This window comes from Lepisma saccharinum, chromosome 25 (assembly GCF_977018435.1).
Source record: "Lepisma saccharinum chromosome 25, izLepSacc3.1, whole genome shotgun sequence".
Taxonomy (NCBI): domain Eukaryota; kingdom Metazoa; phylum Arthropoda; class Insecta; order Zygentoma; family Lepismatidae; genus Lepisma; species Lepisma saccharinum.
This window is the reverse complement of record NC_139253.1, coordinates 21,851,816-21,873,190: the sequence shown is the minus strand read 5'-3', so window position 1 is coordinate 21,873,190 and position 21,375 is coordinate 21,851,816. Positions and strand designations below refer to the sequence as shown.

At 37.2% G+C, this 21,375-nt stretch overlaps 1 protein-coding gene across 2 annotated transcripts; it reads right to left on the bottom strand.

Annotated features, from left to right (window-relative positions):
* Positions 1-438: 438 nt before the first annotated feature.
* LOC145978563 (mitochondrial import receptor subunit TOM20 homolog) lies at positions 439-20,667 on the bottom strand. 2 transcript variants are annotated; one of them, XM_083111260.1, is made up of 4 exons: positions 20,448-20,665; positions 11,563-11,660; positions 9,362-9,535; positions 439-2,695 (listed from the first exon to the last, which is right to left on the bottom strand). In XM_083111260.1, the coding sequence occupies exons 1-4, from the start codon at positions 20,575-20,577 to the stop codon at positions 2,639-2,641; spliced, it is 459 nt and encodes a 152-aa protein (XP_082967386.1). In that variant the 5' UTR covers positions 20,578-20,665; the 3' UTR covers positions 439-2,638. The 2 variants fall into 2 exon arrangements, with proteins under 2 accessions (XP_082967386.1, XP_082967385.1); XM_083111259.1 differs by lacking the exon at positions 439-2,695 and adding an exon at positions 3,969-4,046 and having other exon boundaries at positions 20,448-20,667.
* Between the last annotated feature and the right edge of the window lie 708 nt (positions 20,668-21,375).

The following is a 21,375-nucleotide window of genomic DNA, read 5'->3' as shown; positions in this document are numbered from 1 at the left end:
TGATTGATCATTCTGTTCAGGGTAAGCAAAGCGATTTAGGGACATGTTGAACGTGAAGAACAGTCTAAAATAATTATACGTAATCAGAATGTTATACAATAGTGTTGTTTCAAACTTCATTCATGTCCAGAATGGACACTCCAACAATGTTAGAAATAAGTTGTTGTTTTTTTTGTTTGTTTTTTCAGAATTCCATTACCTAAATTTTTTCCCATACTTTGACAAAATCTGTACAAAAATATTAAAAATATCTTATCTGCATTGCATTTCTATTAAATGTCATCATAGTAATGTTTCAGATTCTTGAGAAATTAAAATAGTTTGGTGTGTAATTCCCTGTATGAAACCCACTTACTGCATCTACACTTTGCTATAGCTGACATAAATTGAGAGCCTTATGTTAAAGATACATAAAAGAGTAGTAAAAATAACAAATGATTTAACTAAATTAAGCTTTATTTCAATCAGTATAATGACTGACAATTATAGGAAAGTGTGAGTGAAAAATAATACGTTATATGATTTACCTGGGGAAGTAAAATATGCAAGTATTTTATTAATACAAACAAAAATCTTTCAACAGTAAGGATAAAATTATTATTACATGTGATAATTACAGAAAGTACACTTTAAATTGTCAAACATTAAGTATTACATGTAGACACACATGTAAATAGTCTATTGATAAATAACTGCGAAGAAAAACTTGTGATATGAAATTTTACTATTATTTTCTACACAAATTACTATGATGAACCGAGCTCGATAAACAATAGGATTTACACCATCAGAGAAAACCACATTACAATTGAAAAACGTTTATAACCAGAAGATTTCTAGTGAATTCCTCTTCCTATTTATGCACCAAACTGTAATTTTAGTCACAACTCCAGTTCCTTTTTACCTCATCAATACTTGGCATAGATGTTCCCATTAACTCTGCAAAAAAATACTCACAGTACTTTTTGTGATCTATTTTCTTAAAAAAATAGTAATACGAAACTAATGAAAGTCACAAATCAACAAATGTTTGCAATTCTCAACTGCACAATTCTCCACCAGTGAAAATTTGTGCACTGGAATTTCAGATGGTCCATGTGTCGAAATGGGAATTGTACTATGATGGAATTTGCTGAAAATGCATTTTTCATGCACATTTGCAACAAATGACTCCAGACAATGAGTTGGCGTATCCCAATAATGTTTAATGCAAAATTTGACATGCATATCACTTACTCTCACAAGTTAGCACCCATGCTGCTGTAAGTGATTATAACATTTTCACAACTATACTATATCTACATTCTCAGTGTTTTTCCACTACCCACACATTTAAACTAATAGTTACTTAAATACTGCCCACCCCTATACTCTGAAAGGCCTGCAATAAATTGACTGAAGACTGCTTCTAGTGAATATTTCATAAATACGACACTTCCGCAAAAACTCTATCCTTCACTAACATCAAAGAGTAATTGAAAATAATAATTTAAAATATCAATATATTCTGCACTATATTTCTGATTGCACTTACAAATTAAAGGAAATTTTGGAACATTGTGCACATATTTTTATAAAATTATTATTTAAAAAAAAGTCCTTCCTTGAGGGTTTTCTTCTTATCCAATTGTTGAAAATAACATCTCACACAAGAAACAATCCTCCATTTTAATATTTTTATCACAGGAAGTGGGTTCATGTTTGGAACTTGAAATACTTGGTATCTATCTAATTTTAAGTCATACAAGTGGAATTAAAAGCTATTACTAGATGAAAGCAATCTTGCAACTCTTTGTTTCAAGACACGCAAGTTACCATTGTGGTGTATATACAAAGTGTGACTGATTACCAGAATTTGCCTAAGCCTCCCGTTTCAAAAGCAAAGTAACAATCAAAACACAGGGAAAACATTAAAGTGTGGGAAAGTGAAACAAACTTATGTTGAAGCTGGTGAACAATGGTGCATTTAAACATAAATATGTGATACATTACAAGAATCTTGCAAAAACCATTTTCCATCCTTTTCCTTCAAAATAAAATATAAAATTTAATTGAATTATATGAAAAGCATAAGAATCATGATTGTGGATGTCTTCAAGTCGTCACAGCTTACAGTAACCATGATTTTATTGTATAACGTGAAACGTGATGGAAATGTTGAATTTTATCCTATATATATTTTTTTTTAAAAAAAATCACACACATTAACTCAAACTGAATTAATCATAACTTTTATAAACTTATGAAAAAGAAAGTTCACACTACTTTGTTAAACCACTGCTTCCAAGACGCTGCCAGATTATTCTTTTTTCACAATTTAGGACATTGGACATCGTGTTCATAGGGTGACATCAAAACTCAATCTCTCACAGACAGGAAATACAACAAATATAACGGCATTTACATGAATCATTCCACACTTTCAAATATGTACACTTACAAAACTAATTTGAACACTTTCTTTTTTTCTTTTTATAATTTCTTTTCAACATATTTAACTCTTTTAAAATAATTTTTCACTAACAATTTGTACACTGCACTACTGCCCCAGAAGGAAGTTTGGAAGCAAAAACTTTCCCTCTTTTTTTTGTCAAGATACGTCTGGCAGTCCTTTGGGTGGTATTGTGGCTAGAGCTCTTCACTCGACATCTTCGTCTGCCATGACAATACCAGCGGAAGTTGTCTGTGTAAGTCGCTGCAAGTTAAAGGGAAGTGGATTACTTCACATCTTTTCCATGAAGAGAAATGACTGAATTTCATGTTATTATGTAATAAAGCACTTTGAAGAACATGCTAACATGTCATAACATGCATTTGTACTGACATGCTCACACAAGTATTCATCTGTATTACACATAGACAAGTAAAAGAAAAAAGGAACTCTTGCACAAATAAAAATACATAAAAGAACCCACATATGCTCTCCACTGACATAATTACAATTTTATCCTTGAATTCCTGGCATGAAAGACAAGCACACTGATTAATAAAATCGAAGCACTGAACATTTACAAGATGAGGCAGAAAAGAAATAAGACTGTTGCTATAAAACTCTTAATCTGAACTAGACTTACAAATCCATATCACCTTCAAAGTAGTTCCCTTGAGGGAGGCTACAAAATGCCGGAGACGTAGGTCCCGCTCTTTTGTTGTCCTCAACTGGACCATCAAATGGTTATTTTGTTGTTGTGCACTCTGCATCCTGGTATTTGATTTCAGGGTCACATTCCAAAACTCTATAATTCCTTCCCCGTTTCCAGTTTTTCAAACAATTACACAAATTCCTGGTACACATTCAATTTATTGTCCTTTCGCTTCATGCTGAAGGTTTTTCAATCATCTTTGTACACACTTTCCGCATCAGTCAAAATATCATAAATAACGAAAGAGTTCAAATTCAATTCACTATCCATCATCTTGACTCCCTTCGTTGGTATACATGTTCCAGACTAATGCAGGTGGTACATCCATGAGCGTGGCACTCACATACAAGTCTCTCTGTTTTCTTGTCACTTTTTCAAATATTTATTTACATTCATCTTATTAAAAATAGATCAAAAATATTTATTGAGAAATATATATCGCTTACAATTTCAAATGTATCTTATTTATTATATAATACTAAAATGATATTCTTGTATTTCAATTGGTCTAATTACATATTATGAGAAACAAATTATCAAGAAAAACATAATTTTTATACTTTTATTTGGAATTTACTTTCGTTGTTAACTAATTTGCATAACAATAGTAATAAATTCTGTAATGTCTTACTTATTCACGAGGGTGACGTACATTCCACCTTCTAGTTTCATCACAACCAATATATTGACGAGAAAGGACAAGTAAATTAGGTTCATCCTCATTTGGCAATTGATCGGTGTTGCTATCATTATCACTGTTCAATGCCTCCTCAACAACATTATCTTCTGGATCCTGAGAATCAAACATTCTACACATGATTTTTATTTATTTATTTATTATTATCCTGTGCAAGTATCTTCGTCTGCCATGGCAATAAAAGCGGAAGTTGTCTGTGTAAGTCGCTGCAAGTTAAAGGGAAGTGGATTACTTCACATCTTTTCCATGCAGAGAAATGACTGAATTTCATGTTATTATATAACTTGGTTCAACAAGCCATGCTGTTCTTCATTTGTGTCGAATATCAGATTCCAAAGTTCATTTAGCGAGAAATATTGCTGATTAGTGAATGGAGACAAATAACAAAATAATTACTGAACAATCAAATCAGAATATAGTGAAACAACACAAAATAAATATGCACAGAAATAAAATATTTAGAAGGAAATGGTTATGTGGTTGGTGGGTGGTATACGTGAGAGCTTTGTGCTCACAAAACATGGACTGACATCATTTGGCCACAGACATTATAAATGACAGCTTGTGTAGACAGTGATACAATTATCTCGCCTGAAAAACTTATGATTATATCATAGGGTGAGCTTCGCACTCACATATATACCAGTGAAGGGTTAATTGTGCTGACAAGATAATAGCATGAAGTTCTCTTTTCAACATTTTTCTCTGTTCTTTGCTGCTGAAAGTCATCTGTGTGCAGTCAGTCATGCACACTGTCCCAGTAATATGAATTATGTGCTCTTGATAAGGCATGTTTTCTATATTCCTGTGTCAATTTCTGATACGTTTTCACCACATTTCATATAAAACTTGATCATGATTTCATTATTCCATTTCTGTAACCACCACTAGTACATGCACTGATAAAAATCATTGTAAACAGGCAACTAGTAATACTCATGAGTTCAAAGTTACGATGATAGTCGATCAAGTTTTATACACATCATCTTGTGTTTCAGACATATCAACAGTGTTACCACTCCATTCTCTGGTCAAACAGTATAGTCTCATTACTTTTTGACCACACCTTGCATATGTTTGAATCACCTCTTTCCTTCTAGTGCACTTCCTATTTCCCCAACACCACAACACAATAGTAATATAATCAGTGGTAGCTAGTAGTAGAAATGACATTACAACAAGTAATTATTTTAGTTTCTGTATTAACCACTTAAATATTACACCACACATGAAAGAGGACTACACTTGACACTATATTTCCCAACACAAACTCCAGCATGCAGTTGCAATGATGCTATTCACTTTCTCACATTAACTTTTCACACATATAAACCTCTCATGCACTTTTAACGACACAGACTATAACTCTTTCAAGCACATTTAACTAACTCTGGAATTCTGCTACATGATCCACAAGAAAAGCACTGCTGATGTTTATTATACAATTGTCAAGGGTGGAATTATAACCATGAGAATGGATCTTTACTGACTCCCTGATAATGCCTTTCCGAGAAAGAGGTCAATATTTTTTCTAGTTTTACGTTCCTTTTCAGTCACTTTTGGCTAATGTGATCACAATGAATGTTGATTAGGGGGATTTCATCTCAGATCATACAGGTGCTGTCAACTCGCCATCTTGGATTCTACTGAAAAAAAAAATGTGTTAAAGGACCACATGATACATGTTCAATTTTTTTCTTTTCTGTTGATTTATTACATTGTTACACGCTCACGAAGAAAGACACTTTGCTAAAAAAATTTACGCAAGGAAAATAATGCAATATTCAAACCACTATAAATCAAAAACAAAATTGGTTGAGACTTAAGGTTTCCTTTATTTGAAAGTTTGTTCAAATTACTTCCAAAACCTTATTAAGGAACATCTTTATGAAAACCTCTTCAACCCTAAAATTAAGGATCAAAATACGAAAAATTTGAAATTTTCTTTCAAAGTTCAATTTTTTTTTAAAAAAAGTGAAGAACAACATGAGTTTTGCTGGGATAATAGAATATGGGAACTGGACTAACTATTTGCAATGCTATTTCTGTACTAACTTCTAACCTTATGTAGAATATTGTTTGTAAAAAATGAAAAAATACATTTTGTGACCTTTTTCAGAAATCACTTTCTCAAAAACACCCATCTCAAATTTTCTGAAAATTGTACAATATAGTCTCTGGTTACTGTACTTGCAGGAGCTGCAATCAGACCGGGCAATATTTTTGTGTATTACCGGGGAGAATTTTTAAAAAAGGTACTCCTTGTACCATAATTTTTTGGGATTTTACTGTAAAAATAATAATTTAATAACTTATTTCTATATCCTCCCAAGCGTTTAAAATCGACATTTCAGGCTTGCATGAAGATCTGTCCGCCATTTTTGATTTGAAGGATATAGAAATAAGTTATTAAATTATTAATATTTTTACAGTAAAATCCCAAAAAATTATGGAACATAGAGGACATTTTTTTAAAAATTCTCCCTGGTTACACACAAAAATATTACCCGGTCTGATTGCAGCTCCTGCAGCACAGTAACCAGAGACTATATTTTACAATTTTCAGAAAATTTGAGATGGGTCTTTTTGAGAAAATGAAGTCTGGAAAAAAAGGTCAAAATGGATTTTTTCATTTTTTACGAACAATTTACATGAACTTAGAAGTTAGTGCACAAACGGCATTGCAAATAGTTAGTCCAGTTCCCATAGTCTGTTATCCCAGCAAAACTCATGTCCTGTTGTTGTTCACTTTTTTTTTTAAAAAAAATCAAATTTTCGTATTTTGATTATTAATTCTAGAGTTGAAAAGGGTTTCATAAATATGATATTTAATAAGTTTTGGAAGTACTTTGAACAAACTTTCAAATAAAGGTAACCTTACGTATCTACCATTTTTTGTTTTTGATTTATAGTGGTTTGAATATTGCATAATTTTCATTGCATATTTTTTTTTTATCAAATAGTGTCTTTCTTCATGAGCTTGTAACACTGTAACAAATCAACAGAAAAGAAAAGTATTTTATTTTTGGACATCTATCATGTGATCCTTTAACATATATTTTTTTCAACTGAAATTCAAAGGTGACACATTTATTACTAGGCGTATTTTTAAAGTAAGTACCATTTTGAAATTCCGCTGCTGCAGCGCTGCGGTCGGTGTCCCGTGCATGCGCACTGTGTACCTACATCTGTTGGCAAGCCACAGACGCCATTGCAGCAACAATTGATCATGTATACATTTGCTTTTGCATATTTAAAATGCCTCCGTTGATTGAGAATCCCGCCGACTGTGTAATACGTGCTGTTATTCGTTTTCTTAGTGCTAAAGGCGTGAAAGCAGTTGAAATTCACCGTCAGATTTGTGAAGTGTATGGACAAAACATTATGATTGATGGAATGGTACGCAAATAGGTAAGAGCTTTCAAAGATGGCCGAAAGAATGTTCATGACAAGGAACGGAGTGGACGACCCTCAGTGATCACTGTCGACGAAAAAGTGAAAGAGAACAGACGGTTCAAGATTTCTTCGTTATCAGAGGAGTTCCCTGAAGTTTCAAGAAGTGTTATCTACGAAATTGTTACCGAACGCTTAAACTATCAAAAATTGTGCTCACAATGGGTACCAAAAATGTTAACTGAGGTGCACAAAAGCAAACGTTTAGGTAGCGCCTTGACTTTTCTTGTCAAGATCTCATCGCATCATTTGGCTGGGAACAATTTGATCATCCTCCATACAGCCCCGATCTAGTGCCCAGTGACTACCACATGTTTTTGCAACTGAAGAAGCATCTCGGAGGTCAGCGCCACGATGACGACGATAGCCTCAAAACGGCCGTGTTGCAGTGACTGTCAACTCAGGCGGCAAACTTCTATGACGACGGAATACAAAAGCTCGTTGTTCGATATGATAAGTGCCTTAATATTGGTGGCAATTATGTGGAAAAGTATATAAAAGTGTGGTCTTTCATGTAACAATAAAATTGTTACAAAAAGTTTACTTGTTTTTTGTACATATCAAAACGGTACTTACTTAAAAAATACGCCTCGTACTTACCTGTATGATTTCAGGGGAAATGGCCCAGGGCTCTCACAAAGCCCGATGCCCAAGCTGGACGCAAATCTATTCTATGCTACTATGGTTATATTAATTCACTTTTGTACTTCTTGATTTAAAAGCAACAATAAGGAGATCAACATAATGAAAATGTCCATGCCTTGATCAGGTTTCAAACCTGGAACCTCTGGCATTGTATCACATTATGATCACCACTGGTTTGACTCGAATCTGAAATCTTTCATGGTGAAATTGTTGAGTCAGCCACTCAATTTGCTTGGTGAGGAGCATATAATATTATTGCACTTTAACAAGAAGAATGAATCATGTGGAACATCTGTCAGGTGCTCTGGAAAGACCTAGACCAGTGGTTCCCAAAGTGTGCACCATGGCACCCTGGAGCACCGCGAAATGTTCTAATAATTTCAATAAAATGACACTTACTCTACACATGGTTTTAGAATCGGACCATGGCATCAATCCAAATATGTACTTATTTAGTACATTCTACATGTAAAATGTTTATGAATTTGAAATAAACGTTTATTTTTTTAAACTTAAGGCAAGCAACCTAACCACACTAACTTAGTGTTGCAAGTGTTAGATAGGCCTACATTCTGACTTGGGCACCACAGAAAAAATCTTGAAACAATAAGGGCACCAAGAAATGAAAACGTTTGTGAACCCCTGACCTAGACCATCCATATACAGTGGAAACTTGATAACTCGAACCTCAACATCTCTAATTCCTTGATAAGTCAATTTTTTTTGTAATCCCCTTGAATTGTCCATAACACTCAATACTAATTTTACCTCAACAACTGGAATAAAACCTTGATAAGATGAATTTTTGTACAGTTTCTGGGATGCCGTTCAAGCTCAATAACTTGAAGGTAGAGTATGAAAAACCTCTGAGTCGAAGTTAAATTCTAATCACCTCTATAACTCGAAGTTTGAGTCGCACGGACCTTAATAAGTTGAAGTCTAGGGTGCATACGTACATACAATGTCAGGTGATCAACAATCGTGTCGGGACTTGAACTCCCCATACATAGTGCCGACGTTTAGAAGGGAGACCTCTATAACTCAAAGTCCGCAATTTTGGCCCTCAATAACTCGAACTATGGTAAGTCGAAATCCTTGATACCTCGATTTTTTCTTTTTTCCCCTCAAGTTCGAGTTATCAAGGTTTCACTGTATTTGAATTATAAATGTGCAATGCTTTCTCAGAGTTAAAAAAAACTCTTCCAAAGATCCAATTTGCTTTCTTTCTTGCAAAGCCACTTTTGACTAATTGCGAAGTTGGGGATGAGTGGCGACATGATGGAACTGATGAAGGGACTCACAAAGAACACCCACGGTCACACTGGGATTCGATCCTAGGATCCCTGGAGTTATATCATGCTGTGCTAAACACTTCACCACACAGGTTGGGGAAAGGCAAGCTGGAAATATAAAATGTACATACCTGACCAAGAGTTGGAAGTCTCTGGAGGAGCAGGTGGAAAACCTGTGGAGGCAATGTCTGCTGGAGAACTTGCAACAACTGCTGCGGCTGCCCACAAACTGCAACAGCATTTCCAAGATGTTCTACGCCAGCTTCCAAGTCACCCTGAGCCAACAGCTCTTCACCAAGCTGTACCTGAAAAAGGGAACGAAAATATGTAATTCAATATTCCGCTTACTCCGGAAGTATAACAATTGTCACAACTAGGGCTGAGTAGATACTACTTTGAACCAATACTTTAAAATTGAAATAATTGAAAGTTGTATCTAAACATATCTGTTTGGCGGTTACGTGGATATAGGTAGTTTACTCTGATAAGCTTACTTTTCATTTTTTCCGCACAAATTTTTATTCGCGATCGATTCCGCCACCCGTCTAGTGGCTTTGTCAGGTGCCAGGTAAATTAATTGAAAGTTATTCAAAATATTAGTTAATATTGATCTGTACATATTCCACTCTAATATTATGCATCAATTTACCAACACTTTTTCTTCTTGAAATTATTCAAGAATTACATCGGATTACATGTTATTACAGAATTCAGTATTCAGTACCAAACTGGTGTAAAATAAAAATAAACTTCGAATTTTGCATAATTTCCAGGATTATTAAGACTCCGCGAAACTGATACAACCGATACTACTGCTACCGATACATCGGTATCGACTCAGCCCTAGTTACAATATATTTATATAGTGCTTTTTTGCTTAAAAAAAAAGTACTGACATTCTTCATAAGTCAGTTTGCTATGGTGACACAAATGATAATCATTCAAAGTAAAAATGGAGTGGTACATTCCTACATAATCATACTTTCCGGCATATAACTTTGATACGTTCAAGCTTCTATTATTAAAACATATTATTATTAGATTTGTTACTATGTCATTGTATTATTCTTATTATTAATAACTCGGTAATACTCAGCGGTGAACGATGAGCTCGGCAAAGTACACAGACTTCTCTCAGGTACAGGGATAGTGTTAGGCAAAGACAATGCTTCACAGCACAGAGAAATAAAACCACATTATTGCAGTAGATATAATGAAAGGTTTTATGATAATGCGAACAGGCTTAGTACGAAGGTGAGGATGAGGATTTCACTTTGACGATGACTTGACTCAACTAAAATGCATAAACTCAATGCGTGGCTATCGGCATTCCTATGATCACATAGACCTAGCTTGCGCCCCGAACTACCACACCAAGAGATATGCTCTTTAGACTTTTATCACAAATTAATCCTTAGGCTAGCTTTATTTCTTAAAGTAGAATGGTTGCAGCATTGTGCATAGCATCAATGCATGGCCATTGGCATACCTATGGTCACATAGGCTTAGCTTGCACCCCAAACTACCATACCAACATGTATACACATCACCGAGGAGTTCTTTTTAAGTTTAAAATCCTCAACAATCCGTGGCAAATGTGTGTTATTTCTTACGCGATATCCTCGCTTTTATACTATTTTCGAGAACACAGATTCAAGTATGAATCACTCACTATCTACAAAAGGATGCTATCAACAAAACTGACATCTATACATTTTTAGAAATACAAATTTGCATAGTGCACTCTCGCAAATCTAAAGATACATTGAACTACTCATAATAGAGCGTAAAATATAATAAATATTAAACAAAAGATATAAATTACAAACAAGGTGCAATATTACATATAATAACATGGAAATTACGCTTTCTTTGCTCAAAATAAATATATTAGTGACATATTTTAAAGATATGATGTCACATAAAAATATGGATCATATCAACTTCTTTTGTTGACACAAATGAAAAGGGAAGGCAATGAGAAAGATTCTCAAACAGCATGTTGTTGCACACTGTCAAAAGTACAGCTTGTGCAGAAACAAATCCTTGAAAACAAGAGAAAACACTGGGCAATAAGTTTGAGATATAACTCAAACATGGAAGTTTCATCTAAATCAAAATTAAACATATGTCAATAGCATTTTACATAAGAACCCAAAAATAAAAACTCGCACATAAATGTTATTCATTATATTATATTAAAATTTCTTGTACTGATACCAAAAGAGCCACATGCACACAATTTGTGTAATGATAGTAATCTGGAAAAAAAAAACTTGTAACGTTCATGGTATCAAAGACTATTTGTAAAATAAAAGAGAAAAATACTTACTTCTTGCAAGAAAAATTTCTGCACAGCTTCATGGTCCTTCAAATCTGGCAGCTTAGTTGTAGTCCTGCTAGCTGCTGCTGCTTTTCTGGCTTTCCTCCCTGTATGAAAAATGCTATAACTATAGGTTAATTTGTAAAATTCATATTTCATTTACCTTGAGTGAACATTACAATAATTCCACCACAGATGCACACTTGATTGTAAGTATTGAAAGTCTCAAAACTTCAGATGTACTTTTTAACTATGAGTAGGAAAGAAAAGATGAAGCTTAACCGACATTAATGGATCAGTAATTATGGTCAACTTAACCATATAAATATGGAGAAACTAGTACTCACTTTATCCGTGAAACTGCTTTTTCTTCTTTGTTCTATTAATTTCAGTGGCCACTGCTACCATCCTCGTTGGAACTCGCTGGACTGTTGCTTGGCGTGCGCCTTTTGTTTGTCGCTCTCTGGCTGCTGCTAGGTGCGTTGTTGTTAACTGTACGTCTGTGCCCGTGTTGTCTGCTGCTATTTCCCGGTGTTATCTGTTGTAGTAGGGGAATCCAGGTGTGGTGTGCCTGTCCGCTATCGATGTTCAGCTCGTGCAGGAAGTGCATTATGGCATGCGTTTCCTTGATTTTGGTGTCTACGAGTATGTGGGCAGAGTGTTTGACTTGTACCTTTTGAATTTTATGGCTATGGTATTTGATGTGTTTGGCAAGACCAGTAGTGGGTTGGGATTTTTGCATCCATTAGGTGCTGTTGGATTCTTTCATTGACAGATCTGCCAATGTAATGTGCCTTGCACCCGCACTCTGCATCGTATACACCTGGGTTATCAAGGGGGGAGAGGAAGTACAGTTTGCGTTTCTTTAGTTTATCAGCTATTTTGGCTATGGTTTATGCGCTACTTTGATGCCATATGGGAGAAGGGCTTTGGATATGCGGTTGGATGTGGTGGGATGGTAGGGGAAGGAAACCATTTATATTGGTTGTTGGAGGTTGATTGTGACTGATTAGGTGCCTGACCTGTATTTCCGCTTTACTGCACCAAGTGGAAAGTTGTGCTTCTGTGTCCATGTTTCAGGGTTATTTCAGTGATGGTGGCTATCTCTTCTCGTAGTCATAATGCACTTCCTGCACGAGCTGAACATCAATAGCTAACAGGCACACCACACCTGGATTCCCCTACTACAACAGTTAACACTGGGAAATAGCAGCAGACAACATGGTCACAGACATACAGTTAACAACAGTGCACCTAACGGCAGCCGGAGAACTACAAACAAAAGACGCTCGCCAAGCAACAGTACAGCAAGTTCCAACAAAGATGGTGGCAGTGGCCACCGACATTAATCGAACAAGGAAAAAAAACAGTTTCGGGGATAAAGTGAGTACTAGTTTCTCCATATTTATATCCTATCGTGTCTCTCTATCCCAATTATAAATTAACCATATAATTCTTCTGTGATGTCTGTTTGAAGTTGAAGCATTTCATTCAGCATTTTGATAACAGTATGAGATGGTGCTCCACCATCCAATTTTTAACCCACTATTAAAAGTCTCTAATTTCAAGAGCTCCAACCTTTCGCCTCAATCACCTGACACAGCATGCCAACCTGTTGCTAATTCCCACAAGAGACAAAACCGTCACAAGCAAAACAACGAGGGTGGGATGTAAGTTGAAAAGTGGTGGCACACTGAATAAAATTCGGTATTAGCCTAACAGTTTCAGATGAACTAGTGAGTGGTGACATAAATGCAAGCTAAACAGAGAGTCTCAATAGGCAGGGCAGTGGTGAGCATGACGATAATGTTATGCAGGGATACAAAAACTAAAAATAATTCAGGCATAGGTCCCTTTTATTAAAAAAAGCCCTTTTTTTTCTATTTTAAATACGGTCCAACAAAATGACGAATCCAACTAACATAAAGATAACATTTAATTTGTTAATTAATTAATACAAGATTGGATTAAAAGTAATGGATGATATTCGATGTGACGTCAGCAGCGCAGAGCATGATGGGAAATCTGGCCAAAACTCAAGTGGTCCGGCATGCCATAGCAAGCATGAAACGAAGCATTTGCAGCATGCATGAAAATGACCCAATGTTTAACTTTTATAATTGTATTATTGTAGATTTTCAAATGAAGTTTTCCTTTGGTGAATTGATGAGTTGTGTGTGTGTGTGTTTATACTACTGTTTATGTATTAATTGTGAGAACATCGCTTCATCCAGTTTCGTCGGTGGTTAAGATGGCGTGATTTTTTCAATTTGGGGTGAAATATCAGGTCATCCCATAAGTAATGTAGTTTTTCAACCACCACTGGAATGACGTCATCTGACAAGTGAATTGTGAAGTACATGGCAAGTGCCATAGCTGTGTGATATAGGACACGTCATTGTGCATGAGTGCGTAGAGGGAGAACGGTCTACTCCACGTTTTGGAACAGTAGCTTGTGTTTGATCATGGCAGTGTCGGAGGAACACATACGGCATGTTATGCTGTATGAATTTCACCATGGACATTCAGCCAGCGCAGCGGCACGAAACATCAATGTCGTATATGGGCAGGGTGCTATGGATGTGCGGAAGTGCCAGAGGTTTCATTCTGGAGACACCAGCCTCACCGACAAACCACGAGAAGGGAGACCTGTTGAGCTGGACAATGATGCCCTGCGAGCAGTGGTGGAGGCAAATCCAATGCACACTGTTGAAGAACTGGCCAGCGAACTCCATGTCACCTATTCGACCGTTCATCATCTGCAGGACCTTGGGTACGTGTCGAAACTTGGGAAATTGGTACCCCATGCATTAACCCTCGACCGTGTTTTGCCAGTAAATGCCTTAAGGACCGAGGCGTTTTCAGCGGGAATTTTAAATTTCCGCATGCTTTTACGTAAATTTTTATACCTCTGGAACTAAGAACGCTAGAGTTACAAATTATAGCTCATTTTGTTCAGTAAACATTGGGCTATAAGAGTATGGCATAAAAACAGAATTTTCAGTTATCGGTTAAAAGAATAAAGAAAAAAATGACACTTTTTTTTACCAAATTTTAATATCGTGAGTTCCCCATTTGGCAACGTAAATGTGTAAAATTGTACCTGCACATTGCCTGATATGTTTGGCATTATCGTACAAAAAAATACGCAAATATTCACGGTAGTTTCCAAGAAAAAAATATTTTCCAATGCGAAGCACCTGAGTTTTTTCCAGCGGGAAATTTGAAATTCGGCGCACGTACATTAATTTTCTTTTTAGCTTAGGAACTAAGAACACTGGAGTTACAAGCGATAGCTCGTTTTGTTCAGTACACAGGGCTATAAGCCTATGACATAAAAACAGAATTTTCCGATATCGGTTAGAAGAAGAAGAAAGAAAAAATCTTTTTTTTTTTTACCAAATTTCAAATTGTGAGCCATCCATTCGGCAGCGCTGACGTAAATGTGTAAAATTGTACCTGCACATTGCCTGATATGTTTGGCATTATTGTACAAAAAATCAAACAACCGACCACTTCTAAACCCAGTTGTAACAATGAATTCGCCCTTCCAAATGCCTTCCTGAAAAAACAGCCACCACCATCCCCTGCCCCATTTCTGCTCCCTGGCCTGGACAAAGACATAGCTGAAGCCAAAAATAGCATAGCACAGCTTGGCTGAGGGGAGACGAAAACACTTATTCGACAAGCTGAGCCCTGCTTGGGAATGAACAAAGGTATTGCGAAATAATTTGTGCCTGCATTGTGACTCCTCTCAGCGACCTTGAACCCTCTCCCCCGTGTGCGACTTGGATGGCAGCTCATTACCACTGACATGTAAAAAGGAAAGCCAAAAAATAATTTTCGTGGGTTCACTTCCTTGCTGGAAGAGCCTATGCATATCCCAGAAATGAGAAAATAGCGAAAAAAAACAAACAAGAACATGATATTCGGGGGCTGACCACCTCCCCACATAACCAAAATGATATTAAACCTTGTTCATTGTTCATCACATACCTCACTCATGCAGTACTCAAAACATGTATATCCAAACATAACCAGAGTCACAGGGTGTCCAGAAAGTCAGCTACTACATGCAAAAGTATCTAGTCACCTATAGGTGACAAGCGGTCCTTGACGTAAATACCAGCTGTCACCTATAGGTGACAAGCGGTCCTCTAAGGGTTAATGCTTCACCAGAAGCAGAATCGAGTGGACATCTGCAGTTTGCTGCTCACCCATCAGACACACGAGTCATTTCTGGACAGAATGTTGACAGGGGATAAAAAGTGGATCCTCTACCATAATGCAAACAGCAGTGGGTACCTAAAGGGGGGGACTGTGCCAAAACAGGACCTCCACCCTCGCAAAGTAAAGTTGAGTGTTTGGTGAGATGTCCGTGGGATAATCCATTTTGAGTTCTTGTCACGTAACCAGACTATTAATGCAGATGTAGACTGTCAGAGGCTGGAACGCTTACGGACTGCATTGTTGGAACAATGTTCTGCTCTGGTTCATCGCAAGGGTGTGCTCATCCACGGTGATAACGTGCGCCCACACAGGGAAAGAAGGACCTGTGCAAAGGTGGAGGAATGTGGCTGGGAGAAACTCCCCCACACAGAGTTTTCACCAACAGACTACTGTCTTTTTTGCAGCCTGCACTACCACCTGTCCAGGAAAACACTGCAAGATGAAGATGAACAGTGACCCAGTTTTTTTCCTCCGTGACCCAGGTTTTTGCCTCCAAAACTGGTGACTTTTTTCAGCGGGGGTTCCAACAACTGATTGGCAGGTGGCAGAGCGTTGTGGACTCCGATGGAGACTATTGTCCTGACTGACAGTAGTGTTCCACGAAAGTTATCATTCTTTTTCTCATGGTGCAAAAATACGACATTACTTATGGGATGACATGACATTTTAAAGGCAAGTACTGTGCTTATGGCTAGCGTTATATGATTTTTGTGTTACTCTTTAGATCCGAATGCTTTGCAACACTTGTGGTTGCTGTACGATCTCTTAATAATGTTCACAGAAAATTTGAAATACTGCTTATCAATCAGCAGATGCATTCGCAAAATGTGTACATTTGTATACACTTTTCACAATATCTTCTATGCCTGTCTGTGACAGTGATATGGCTTTAAAAAATATAGTACACAATTTTGTATTTCGGAAAATTTCTATAAATTATAATTTTACAATACCGGACACTTCCCCAATTTCGTTCATATTTCGTATACTTAATAATTTAGGGCTCCTAATCACAAATCTACAGTGTCGAATTTGCCCGTGATCGCAACTGACAATACACGATAGCTCATTATTTACTGCAAGATTTTGCACTTCCAATACTTAAGAAACGAAATATATATTCCTGATATTACTACGACCCCAAATTTTAACTAACCTAACCTTACCGTGAATGGTTTGTGGAGCTACGTGTTCATGGTTTGTGGGCTACCGGTGCATCGTTCTAGGTGTTTAAAGCTAATTGCAACCAGGCACCATCAAAAAATGTCAGTTTCGTAGTACTTGAGCGACAAATTTTAACTACGCAATTGTGATCAAGTGTCCTAAATTATTGAGTATGCGAAATATGAAAGAATACTCCATATTATTAATATGTACCCAACTGAAAGTGACTAAAAAATAGCTTTTTTCAAAGCAAAATTTATGAAAGAAAGGACTTTATTTATTTCATACCTTCAAAGACGCATTCTTCCTCACACCACACAGAACAAGTAAGTGCGTAAGTGGCTCGGTGCCGAAATCTTACACCCTGGATTTCACGAACATTTCAAATGTTTTCGTCAAATAAATAAGTTTCTTGGAACGAAGGGTGTTTCTAAATAGCCCGGAAGGTATTTTCTTTACATCTACGGCTACGAAACTTACCTTTCTTTTATTTTGAAGTTCCTTACGTCTATACGGCTTTTCAGGGATTCCATATTGGATTCATGTCACAGGTGCACTTCTAAACATTTTCTTTTTCTTCTTATGATTGGCTTTTGCAATGGGACATTTTGCGACATTTTTTTGGTGGAGTATATGGATTAATTATATGTGGTTTGACAGGCATGGAAAACAGAGATGAGACGCGATGAGGAATATCATTCAACATATTGTTGAACGGTATCCTAAGAAATTACGGATGCGTCCAGTATTGTAAAATCTTACCATAATTTTTACAAGACAGTTGTTTTCTAAATCACTTCTTTAAAAAATATAATTTTTTAAATTCTCTCCACCAGGAATCGCACTTTGGATCCTTTGATTACAAGGGCATTAGCCACTGTACTATCGGATAGGCACGATTGATTCCATGAGAAACAGGCTCCATAGTCCTGTATTTTTTTTTTTTTTGTGTTACATAGCTCTATACAATGTTGTTTTGTGACAAATAGCATCTTTTTAGATACTCTGGTCATTGTTACGGGTCTTAACAAAATGTGAAAGCATATAATCAGCATATAATCATTATATTTGTACCTTGAATCACTGCAACAAAAGCTGTGAGCGCAATACTTATGAGACGTAAACGCTCCAAAACATTTGCCGGAATCAAGGCAGTGGGCATGCCTTCACGAAATGAATTGTGGGAGAAGTTGTTCCCTGAATACCATCCATCCATCATCTATTTTCGATATAAATGTGTCACCGATGCACGAAAGCTGTTGCATCCATTTCCTTCCAGCTGGATGCTGCCTGTGTGTGATGACATAATCACGGTCAATGCCGGTCAGTGTTTCCAAACACGTGTTTTTGTAACTGAAGAAGGTACGTTTCCGCAAATGGCTATGTGTCAATGGTTCGTGGGGCTATGCGAGAATGGTGTGTGGGGCTACGCATTTTTTTCTAAACCAATTTTTAACTATTGTAACCTAAATGTGACCCAACCTAACCTAACCTTACAGGAAATGGTTCATGGGGTTATGCATCAATGGTTTGTGGGGCTAAGTAGATATTTTTGGTGCAGTGGGGTGGAAACACTGCATGCCGAGTACGGTAGTGAAACTGTGACCGTTATTTTGCATGTTACCGAAGGCAAAAAGAAACGAAGAAAACTTACTCGATATGTTGCAAATAGAGCTTATTTCTGTGAAATAAGTGAAATGCCACCTTCAACAATGTTTCTCAATGCAGAATACGTAAGTACGAATATTCAAATTAAATGAACTAGCAAATTTCAGCCGTCTTGCGGATATAAGAAATTTACAGAAGAAACTTATATTTTGACGAAAATATTTGAAATGTGGCTGAAATTGAGAGTGTAGGATGTGACCACGGAGTAGTCTGCTATACTTCTCTTAAGAGAACTGGGTAACATTATCGTATGAGGGAAACGGATTCCTTCAAATGTACAGGAGAAAGTACTTACGGAAATAATTTTCTTTAGCGTTGTGGAAGTTCCTGAATGTAGATTTGATCCATTTTAATGTGAATGCGTGTTGTTTTCTGCGAAAATCTCTGTCCAACACGCTGTTTCTGCTCCCGCCATTTGCTTTCTGCATGAGAGTGCAATGTTCCGTGTGTTAAGATGATGCAACCCCGTAGCCAGTGTTTCAGCCTTGCCGTGTTTTCACTAGAACATGACGTGTTGAGTATTTTTAATTTTTTTTTTTTTTTTTTAACTATGCTTGCCTAACCTAACTTAACCTAACCTAACCTTACGGAAATGGTTTTTGGGGCTAACGTCAATGGTTTGCGACGTATTAGCATAATTTCAAATCTGGGCACGAAAGTAGATATTTTCCTGGTGAACGAGGTTGCAACACTACATAAATCGACAAAACACTCTCAGAACGCCACCTAAACCAGTACGCTATCACGGCCATAATGTGTTACAGATTCGAAACAACAAGTAACAGTAAGTACTTGTAAATAGAAGAAATAGACATTATTTTAGTTAGAAATGCATTATTTCACCTTAAGAAATGTTCCACATTCGAAAATAACATGTTAGCAATGTAAAGAAGTCCGAAATATATGATTCGTAGGTGTTTCCCTCATACGATAATAGTACTGAGAACTGAGTGAATCCATGTAGGTATTGCCTTGTTCAGAAGCTTGTAGTTTCAGGGTCTTTGAGAAAATTGGGGCCAAGCAGAATCCAAAACATCAGAGCTGTCGTGCTCTGGAGGAGTTTTGGTTATCATGAAGTTTATCCAATTATCAATTTCATCCTTATTGTTGTGATTAACCCACGAGGTAAAGAACTGACTTTCAATAACAAAATTATAAATAAAGAGAAAATCAAAATTGCTAGAATACAAACAGGAAGTGGCCACGGTGGCTCAGTCGGCAACGCGTCTGACTACCATGCTAAAGATCTCTTGACCGGTTCAAATCCAGGAACTTTTCTAACGTTGGTAGCGGCCCTGGCACCCACCCAGCGTCGAATAACATGGGTACCTGGGGGGGGGGGGTAAAGGCGGTCAGGGGCGTGATGCTGATCACATCACCCCCACTCACGACCGGATCAAGAAAGTGTGGGGCATTAACCCCACACCCCTTCATGGCGTGGTGCTATGCACAGGGGAGCACTTTGCTTTTTCTTTTGATTTACTTTACAAACAGGAAGTATGAATGACAAAAAAAAATCCCAGTCCCAGTGGCACACTTGCGAAATGTGAGTAGAAATCTAAAAGCTTTCTAGCAAATCACAAAGTTGCAAATTCTGTGGGATGTAAAGTATTCGAATGAGGCCAAAACAGCAAATTCGGAATTTCTACAAAATGGTTTTAAAGGTTTAAGGAGAAAACCTCAATACATTACATATAGTAGGTGTAATGACCAAAATAACTTACTATAATTGCTGCAAGTAAAATATGTCTACAAATACACAAACTAATATCTAACAATTTTATGACAACCACGATCCAAATAATTGAGGCTGGGGATAGGGAACAACTCACTCTCTCGCAACTTCTTCTTGAAGTTTGGATCACTTCTTCGTTTTCTGTCAAAGTAGAAGCAATATCCAATGAAAATTGTTCCACAAATACCAGCAGCAACACCAAGAACCGTTTTGGAAATCATCGTCATCACTAATAAAATTAATTAATTCAACACCAATTCAGACACTCCGTTCTATACCATTCCACAGCAGTCAAGACTTTATTCGCCCGCGTTGTCCACCACCAGAGTAATAGTTAGTTTTCGAGTGTTAGGTAGGAAATAAATACCTTTGATTGAGGAGGATCTTGTTGTTTATTTTAAGTTAAAATTTTGTAAATTATACGTAAGATTTAGTGCCATATATAAGACTTGGTTAAAGATTATATATTTCAAGCCTCCGGTACAGAACACTTGGATCAGCAATTGTTTGACACACGTTCATACCGAATATGAAAAATGTACGAGCAATAAATATAATTGATCACAGCACATGAGCTGCGAATCCGAGAATTTCTATAACATTGGAAGCGGCTTCGGCGCCCACCCAGCGTCGAATGACATGGGTACCTGGGGAAAACCCCACTCACGACCAGATCAAGGCCGCGTCCGAATCGGCAGCAGATGGCACCTAGAGTACCGTTCCATCCGGGGACTCAGCCAACCTCCGTTGTCCGAATTCGCTTCAGACCTGGAGTCGGAGGGGAGAGCATAGAGGCGCGACAGATGGGCCGTGTCCGGATTGGCAAGCGCTCCGTCCCGTTCTCTCCCGTTGCTCTCGCGTGCCGTCGAAGTTACGTCCAAGTCGTCCGAATCTACATGTCCCCTTGTAGTACGGTTATGACTTTTCCCGCCAGGTGTCAGCCCGAACTTCACCCACCGCGCTCTGGGGCGCAGGCGCACCGCACGGAAGCAGAAGGCAGACGCCAAACAAACATCTCAATGATT